The sequence below is a fragment of the Gymnogyps californianus genome, chromosome 1 (assembly GCF_018139145.2).
Source record: "Gymnogyps californianus isolate 813 chromosome 1, ASM1813914v2, whole genome shotgun sequence".
Taxonomy (NCBI): domain Eukaryota; kingdom Metazoa; phylum Chordata; class Aves; order Accipitriformes; family Cathartidae; genus Gymnogyps; species Gymnogyps californianus.
In genome coordinates this window covers 88117916-88127655 of record NC_059471.1, presented here as the reverse complement: position 1 = coordinate 88127655, position 9740 = coordinate 88117916, and the positions used below count along the sequence as shown (strand labels likewise).

Sequence of the window (9740 nt, the reverse complement as noted above, 5' to 3'; positions counted from 1 at the left end):
ACCATAACCAAGTGGCTCTTTTCTAGCTGTATTCCTAGAATGTGACCAAGCAGACAAGATTTTTGCAGAAATTAAGTAATCTATCAATAGCAAAAGTCATGAATCTAAGTCCGCGATGCTAAGAGAAGCAAATTTTGGGAAAACCAAGCATCTAAACAAGACTTACAGGGAAAACATGTATTTCAGAAGAATATTCTCTGATAACTAATGAGGTACCCACGCTTCACACAGGTTAGACTCCTGTTTAAGCAACAAGACCTTTAATGGTCTACTGCAGTTACACATTAGTCAAACTCATGAAAGTAACAAAATTAATGAAATTTTATTGGCAAAAATCAAGTTGAACGTGACCTATGTAATTCAACAGAAGCAAGCCTCAGTTTAGTTTATCAAAATACTTCAGTTTTCCAGCTGGATCTGGAATTATCTGCAAGAAAGAAAATGAAAATGTTAGTCAAAAAACAAAACTATGCAAACACAACAAACTATAAAACCAGAACAACATAGTATTTCATAATATGATGCTAAGGCCAACCCACAAGCAACACTGAAGAGTAATTTATCACTTGACTTGATACTAGATTACTGTTTATCTCTAAAGGTACCTAACAGCAGTAGCAGAAAGATTTAACTGATTGGGGGAAGAGAGAGTGCAGCCTACCAAAGGAAGAATTTTGACAGCTGGGAGAACATACATCTATGTTGCTTGCCCTAAAAGCAAGATATTTTAATAAACTAACATCTGTAATCAAGAGTCTTAGAATTTACTTACAGATCTTCCCTTGGCCACCACACTCTCATGGCTTCCTCTGGTTTGATCTAATTAAATCAAACACATGTAGAAGGCATGGCTACATCTTCAAGAAAGGCTTTTTGAACTACTCTGCTATTTAAATTATCTGCAACTTTTGCACAGAGGAGGAAGAGAATCCTTATGTATGGTTTTAGATCTTTAAATTGGTAGTATTGGAGCTGTTAATCTCAGCATTGTAAGACTGGTTTTTAGAAAATATGTTAATGTTGTATTATTTAGGTGATCCATGGTTATGGAGGGCAGAACTTTACAGTGCCAAAATATGTCTGTTAGGCCAGCCAGCCCTCTTTCATTTCACAGTCTTAATATCCAGCTTCCCCCACTAAGACACTCCTCTGCTAGCTTGAAAGAGGTGACTCCTAGCCTCCAGTCATCCTGGGAAGTTTTCACATCCAGCAAACAAACATCATTTAACATTCCACTGTTTTTACTATCAATTACAATGCTCACTACTCTGCTTAGAGGCTGCTGGGACCCGCTTTTTATTGAGACAGCTCTTAAACAACAACATTCTGTCATCACCAGATGGTTCAGAAGCAAGCCACATGCTCAAATAAATGATGGTGATCTCATTTGAACTAGGCAGCTCAGACCTCTAGTGAAAGTTTCATTATTCTGCTGAGGCTTGATCCCAGCCAGAGAACACAAACAAGTTCAATGGGTGTTTATGTGAACCCTAGCTCTTCTACTTGTAGTCACAGGCAGGCCAGTAGTTACAAAGGAGGAAGAGCTATTGTGCAGCAAAGCAGTGCTCCCTGCTGGAGTTCTGATAGTGGCACGCTGGCTCTGTCAGATACTACAGCAGCCTGGGAACTTTTATCTTTCTTTTTTTGGGTAGTGCCTAGGATCCACAGTAAGACTCGACAGAACCAAGAATCTGTATGGACAAATAACCGAGAAGATAGGACAGACTCAAGAGTTTCCAATTTCCTCTCATCAGGTGTTAACAGGAAAAAAAGTTTTTGATCACAAACTCATTGCTGCTCAAGAGAGTTTTGTTCATACACAGGGAATTTGAAACAACTGGAATATGTCTAGTGTGAGGGAAACGAGCTCCTAATGAAATCAGTAGTAATCCAAAAGCTGTAACTATAATACTGTGAGTTTACTCATATCATCTCATTGAAAGTTGCAAAGATTTTGGATTTGGCTTTAGTGGAAATGATAATTGAGTGGTTTTTAGTAGTACACACATTTAAATTTAAACAGTGACTTACTGTTTCACTGCCAGGTTTCCAACCAGCAGGGCAAACTGGGGAAAAAAAAAGGACAAAGTTAGTAAAAGTATTTTTACACACACTTACTTTTGTGCACTTAATACTCTCTTTCTGAACTTCAAGTAAAACAGCACACAAGTGTCACATGTAAATATCTGCAACCATTAAATACGCAGTTTTCTTTATACATGGGATGGTGTCATAACAGGTTATACCTGATACCACCTACCACTTGTGTTAACTGGCAACTGCATACCTCTGGATGGATGTCTATGCCTTGGTTTAATTCTCATGCCCTTCTAGACAAAGTACTGGCAAAGCAGTACCTGAGAATGAACACGTATTTTAGTAGAAACAAAAGTTTCATAATAAAATTCAGGTGACTACACAGAGACCTACCTTTCTTTCTTTAAAACCAATGCTAGCGGAAATTTTTTAGCAAAGAAATCAGTTCAAAGATTCCACAAGAGACTGAGTGATTTTATTTGAAGCCTTGCTCAGGAGTAAAGGGATTATAGCATGCGGTTAACATCCAGTGTGGCTGAGAGCCCTGCGACCACCTGTACAGTTGCACATTCTGGAGTGAAGCTCTTATCTGTTCAGAGCTCTCCCTCTGAGGCTTTAGCCCAATGAGTTATGCCATATTACACTGCTTTAAGGCATGCCGTCAGACAAAACACCACAAATGCAATTAGGAATTGTGGAGAACTTTTTTTCCTATTCTGTGCAAAGAATCCAATAGGGAGGCTCTCCTCAGCATTCATGCAAAAGCTGGAAAAAAAATGTGGTACCTTGGAAACACACTGCAGATCAATATTCTGTAAGACAGCTTTGTAACTATACGAGAGGCTAAATTTCCTTAGTCAAATGTGCGCAGCCTAAGTATCAGCATTTATCTTTTTAAATCTGTACAGCAAAGCATAATAATGATTTGTACCTTCAACTAAAGGTACTTTCAAATGCCAGGTGAAATTGAGTTGAAATGGAAATTAAGCTGCTGAACACCTGTATTAATATTTAAACAAATCTTTAAATGAATAAATGTGTTTATTTAAACACATCATTTAAAGAAATGTGAAAAGTTCACCCTATGCTTGAACTGGGGGAATATGAATTCTTGAGACAAAGTAATGATCTGAAGCCAGTGAAAGCTTCTTTGTCAGGGGAAGATGATCACATAGCACTTGTAAAGAAAACACAAGTAATGGCGGTCTAACATTCACAGTATCACCATGTATCTTGACATGAAACACTCTCAATTACTTGTCACAGATCCTCAATGAATGACACAGGACAAGGATGGCCTGCATCTCAATTATTTTAGTATGCCAAAATGTACTGAAATATTGGGCCTGATTCTTCATGGCCTCATATTTTGTACAGATTTATGCTTGTGACAGATGGTACCTAATGCCTTAATTCAGACTAAGGAATGCTTTATGCTCTGCACTCTCATGGATGTGAAGCAAAACGTGAATTACTATTCTAGAAACAACCTATGGAGCTACCGGGACCACAGAATCTTGTAGCAGGGCAATCAAACGACTTCATTCACTGCATGAGGCTAGTCTCTAATGCTGCTGAGTACCTTTCTTCCAAAAAGCTACAAATACAGCTTCCAGTCTAAGTAAAACAGTCTTCAACATGAAAGTATTTAAAAGAGCACCTTCTCCATGTTTGTCTGTGTATTGGAATGCTTGTACTAAACGAAGCGTTTCATCCACTGATCTCCCAACAGGAAGGTCATTCATCGTGATCTGTCGAAGGATCCTCTTATCATCAATAATGAAAAGGCCTCTGTGAAAACATTTTTTGTGTGTGTGTTAGGAAACAGAACTAATTACAGTGTTGTGTTTACGCACTATTTTATGTCTGCTGGATGGGAGGAATTTGATCTCTGCAAACACCATACAATACCCACCACCTTAGACTACTGGTAGCCTACTGTTGTTTACCTGGGGTATCAGATGACATAAGCTGAGGGTAAGTTAAAAACAAAAAAGGATAGTTCTCTGCAGAACATAAAACTAAGCTTTGACAGGCCCTGCCAGGGGATGTTGCAGATGCTATGATGTTACAGGGATCCCAAAAGCAACTAATCAAGTTTATGAAAGATGTATCTCTTAAGGCCATTAGTTACCCTTAGTCTTGACTCCACTTGGACTTGGGAGGTCCCTGAGTAACTGCAATCCTGGGGAATTCTGCATGTTTGCCCTGCCCTAGGTATCTGCTGATGACTGCTGTTAAACAGGATATTAACCTCGACCCCTGTTCTGACTCATTATGACTATTTTTTTGTGTTCTTCAATATTTATTTTGTCTCTCGGCATGAATCCCGAAGTAAAATCTGCTCTCAAAGAAAAACTTCAAATGCTTCTTTAGATAGAAAGTAGTAAGTACTACCCCAGAAAAAAACAACAACCCAGAACTGTAACCAAGTGAAATACCTAAGTGTATGCCCTTGATCTTCCAGATATACTCCGTAATCCTTTGAAATTTGGTGCGTCAAATCTGAAAGAAGTGGAATCTTCATAGGTCCAAGTCCTCCTTGTTTTCGAGGAGTATTAATCCTTTGAAAGAAATGAGATACAGATGTATTTCTCATAAAGCTTTATATTCCCTACACAAAGTTAAAAGTCACAAACCAGCACAGTACAGACAGAAGGATTTAGTGCAAGTGACATTTTTTTTGTTCTGCACACAAGGGAGATGAATGCTATTTATGGTTTGAGCAAAATGTTCAGTAGATCTTTTGCAGTTTTTGGCCACATCTATTAATAATGACCTCTTTCTTATCAGTCTTACTTGCTTTATACCAATGTGCTCACGAATTGGGACAGTGCGATGCATTTACAGATCCTTGCATCCTTATCTCTTTTTTTTTTTTGTATTTGAAGTATTTTTTGTACTGAGACATGGTATATTTCAGGCAATACTTATTAAACAAGCTTCAAAGATAAAGGTACTTTCACGCACTAGGGTTAAAAATTTTTACCACTGAAAAATATTTTAAACATTTGTATCAAAAGCATCACACTTTTACACATTATGATATACCTACATAGGCTAAAAATCTGGGGATACAGTTCCTCAGCTAAGATGGACCCATGAATATTTTTTGGTGAAAGACAAGGATAAGATACATACCATGCTAAGTGAGTGAACTTTGAGTCCACAGAACATGCTACTACTTCAGTATTTATTGCTCTGAATTCTTCAATTCTGTCACTGAAGGCGATTATCTCAGTTGGACATACAAATGTACTAGATAATTTAAGACAAGATAAAGACAAAATTTCATGAAACATCCAGTAAGTTCTCTGTTTAACTTAAAATTGTGAACTTATCATAAATGATTTCAGCTTTTACTTATTTTTTATTGCTTCTTCAAGTATTTAACTGAAATGCTGCCCGACAAATCTTCCAGCCTCAGACTCTAGCTTAGTTACAAATGGTTTATTACTGAAGAAGATTATAACACTTAGATTACAATCTGGATACAAGTGTTTTTACAGTTACTTTCTTTTAGACTTTATGACTATTAAGTGGCTGAATTTAAACACAATATGCCATTTTTTTCAGAGGAACGTACTATAATTTGTTGTTACCGTGCATGTCTGCACATTTTAACTATTTTGACTTGAACTTTTTCCCCTACAGAAGAAATAAAGTGGTAAAAGTCACAATTTCTAGGGCATCGAAGCTAAGGGCCAAGAGCCATGTTATTTCTTTTATAATATTAAGGTAGTTATGCATCTCTGTCCTCTTTTCTTCATTTTCTAAGAATGGGATTGTCTGGTAGAAAGCAGAGATGTTTTCACTCAACCAGGGAAGTTACTGCATTCCAAATAAAGGAGGGTAATGTTAAGCGTTCTTAGGATGTTATGGGATGAGCTTAAAGGGAAAAGGCCATCTCTTAGATACACTACCTACACTCTAGAAAATATAGCTGGGATGCTGTTTTCTGTTTGCAGTAGTGATTTACAGCATAATACAGAACACAAAGGTTGCCTGACTGGGTACTACAGACTGAAAGCTATTTTTTTGTGTGGCGACACAAATTAGTGGACACACTTATTAGGACAAAGACTGTGTTACAATTTTACCAATGCACGATGAAAACACAAATGCAAAGAATGTATTTTCTTCTGTCACTCCTTTCTTCTCCCCCAAACCCTTACCAAACAAAAAACCAAGACCTCAAAAAAAGAGAAAAATAAATGCATTACGAGTCTAGTGTAGCTGCACTCAGTCTTGGTATGTCTACAGTGGTCTTACTTACAAGTCAAGAGGATAGAAGAAGAAGACAAGATATTTTCCTTCATAATCTGTTAATTTCAGCTCTTTAAACTCTCCATTAATGACTGCTGTTCCTTCCCAGTAAGGTGCTGGCTTGGAGACTGAAATACGAAGGACATTCAATTAAAAGTCAGAATACGAAGCACGTGTTCAAACTAAGCTGTTCATTAGCTAGCTGGTGTGCAAGGACAACTGTTCTTCCTTTTGCTTGAAAAACAATCTACTGCACACAGTTACAAAACAAAAGTTTCTTACCACTTTAAAAAGTTCACAGCTGGCAGAGGTTACAGGATGATGAAGAAATGTAGGTTTCAGTACACACGGAAAGTAAACAATTTGACCAACTCGTGCTTATACATGAGCCCTCTGAATAACTGATAATCAAGGCCACACAAACCTTATCTGGGCATATTGAACAAACCACGTGTGCACTATCAGCTCATGGCAGAACATCTGTTAGACTGAAGGAGAAGCTGTTTAAGATTTCAGGAACCCTCAGTATTTTGTTATGAATAGCTGTTGTGAACCAGAAGCATAAGATGGTTCAAATTCATATCGTTACTTTTTAGGCACAAAAAACTACCTGGAATTCAAGTCCACAAAAAATACATGCTACAACATGTTTAGAGAAAAATGACTAAAAATGCAGTGTATATTTATTAAATTACAACTCCTGAGCACATTGTAACTTGAAGATAGTTGTGTTTAAAAAAAAAAAAAATCCAATTAAAACGCATGAAATGTATTTACTATTCCTATTAAAAAGGATTAACCTTGAATTTAAAATATTAAAAATGATTCTGCCAGGTACTAGTTTCATAGTAATGTGAATTCTGAGACAAAGGATAGGGTATGCTGGAGACACAAGGTGATCTGAATACACTTGTGATGTCAATGACATTGACATACAGCTCCAGGAAATTAGGGAAATGCTGCTGAGAAAAATATATGGAATCTTTATTATCTGGATGATGACTGTGCTGTTTGGCTCTCCTTTTCTTAGGACAACCCACAGGTGTAGAATAGTTAGTGAGGATGTATAACAAGGACTGCAAAAAATACCCCAAACCATCAGACAGATCGCGCCCGTGAATGGGAACGCAGTCGTCTTTGGTTTCACTTGATGCAACCCACAAGGGACGCTGCAATACAAGTACAGAGAGTCAGTAGGCATGACTGATAATTTCAGTTTACATTTTTTGAAGAAATGCTCTTCTTCCTCTCAAGTCTTCTGCAGAATTCTTTCTGATAAGATTTCAAGCCCTGCACTTCTAACGCTTTTTTATTGAGTCTTTGCAAGCATGGGACTATTTTCAAGTGAAAGCAAGGACTAATCTCCATGTTATTTCGAGCTCTCAAAAAATGTTTCAAATATGTTGCTCTTTACAAAATAGTGACCCTCCAAATCTAATCTCTTTGTAGCAAAACATTCTCTTCAACTGACCTTCAGATTAGGAGGGAGAAGGAAAAGAAATTAAATAAAATACGTTGTATCTTGACCTCTTTCTAAATTAAGGTGATTTTCTGGGGGTTAAAAACACTTGTCTGAAATGCTGTAATAACTTACATTACAAAGGGAGGAAAACCCAAACAGTATTGGTTACAAATATCTTGGCTGGTTTTCCATTTATTTCGTAGCATCTGTTTGCAAACCTTTAAAATGGAAGTTATGCCCTGGCTTGGTAGAGGAAAAGTATTTAAAGCTGTAAATTCTCACAGCGAAGATCGTTTCTACGCGACTTCTCTCTGTCCTCTGTTCTGCAGAACGGGACTTTTGGAGAGCATCTGACCACTTGAATGGGCGCCCCTGAACATCTCACTCTGGCTCAACTAAAGACGTTTGCACCTAGGTCTGCCATAAACTATTTAAATCACAAGAGAGTGTAGGCACAAGAGCGAGTGACAAGCCAAGCCCAGTAATAACTGGTAAGCGTTACGAGAGGTGCCCATTCAGTATTTCTAACCACAGTGTGAGCACAAAACACTTCTATGTACTGTTTAAAGCGTTTCCCCTAACTCACTCGCCATTTCTGGAACGACAGGGTTTGCTAAATGCCTGTGAGATGTTAAACTCGCTGCCAGTTTACCACGATAAAAATGCAGGTCTGGAAGGGATGGTGGGCCTGCCTTCTGTCCGTCCGTCCGTCCGTCTGTCCGTCCCGAGGCCTGCCCGGGAGGCAGTACGCGCGCCGCTGCAGCCAGAAGCTGCTTTGCCGGAGGGAAGGCATTCGGGAGCCGCGGGGTGGTCGGCGGCTGCCACTTCCGCAGGGCCACCCGCGACCAAACCCCGACGGTCACCCCGAGGGGGGGGCCGTGCAGGGCCAGGGGGCCGCTCTCGGTGCGGACGGCGGGCAGCGCCGTCAGGCCGCCGGCTGGGAAACGCCTCCCCGCCGGGGAAGAGCCTCGCCGCCGCGGGGCCCCGGGGGATGCCAGGAAGGAGGGCCGCCATCCCGCCGCGCCGCGCTGCCCCCGCTGCGGCGGGCACAGGGCGCCCGGCGGCCGCCGCCCCCGCCCGGCGCGGAGGGGCACCGCGCGCCGCCTGACGTGGCGCTGCCCGCCGCTCTCCCGCTCCCCGCGCTGCGCCCGGGGAGGCCGCCGCCCCCGCCCACCCCGTGGCCGTTAACGGCCCCGTGCGCCGCCGCCGCCCCCTCCCTCACGCCGCGGCGCGGCCCCAGCGGCGGCGCACTGCGGGCACCCTCCCTCCGCCCCGGCCCCGCGCCGCCCCTCAGCCGCAGCGCGACAAAGGGCGCCCGTACGGCATCCCCCGCCCGCCGTGCGCTCCCCGCTCCCTCGGCAGCTCCAGCCCCGCCCGGCACCTACTCTTGGCCTGGCTGAGGTGCAGCGAGTGGTCGGAGACGGGCACACGAGCCGCCTCCCCGGGGTAGACCTGCCCCCCCGCGTAGTAATGGCACTGCTCGTCCCCCCGCTGCCGCGCCGGGCGCGGCTCCTCCGCCTCCGCCGCCTCGCCTCCCAGCGCCGCCGCCGCCGCCAGCAGCAGCAGCATCAGCGCGGAGCGCCGGGCCCTCGCCCCGCCGCCCGCCTGCAGCCGCCGCCGCGCCGCCTCCATGGCCCGCCGAGCGAGTGCACGTCCCCGCGGCGCGGCGCCGGAGGGGCGGCGGCGGGGAGGAGCTTGGCCGATCCTCTCGCACACGCTCCCCGCCGCACGGACGGGCCGCCTGGCGCTTCGCGGCGGCTGCGTGAGGAGAGCCGGAGGCCGGAGGCCCGCCGCGCTGCCTCCCGCCCTGCACCGCCACCCCCAGACCCTGCCTTTCGGTGGGGCTGGGCGCTGCCTGCCGCCTGGGCCCCGGGCCCCGGGCAGTGCTGGCGGTGCTGTGGCCTCATGCTTAAGCCCCGGATGAAATGGTAAATTATGTACGTGTCTAGAGAAACAGAGAAAAGAAAAAATACAC

At 43.1% G+C, this 9740-nt stretch overlaps 1 protein-coding gene across 1 annotated transcript; it reads right to left on the bottom strand.

Moving 5' to 3' along the window:
• Positions 1-303: 303 nt before the first annotated feature.
• PRDX4 (peroxiredoxin 4) lies at positions 304-9374 on the bottom strand. Its single transcript, XM_050895541.1, has 8 exons — positions 9151-9374; positions 6314-6431; positions 5179-5295; positions 4479-4601; positions 3698-3828; positions 2032-2066; positions 773-819; positions 304-427 (listed from the first exon to the last, which is right to left on the bottom strand). Exons 1-8 carry the CDS (start codon positions 9332-9334, stop codon positions 424-426), a joined length of 759 nt encoding a protein of 252 aa, XP_050751498.1. The 5' UTR covers positions 9335-9374; the 3' UTR covers positions 304-423.
• Between the last annotated feature and the right edge of the window lie 366 nt (positions 9375-9740).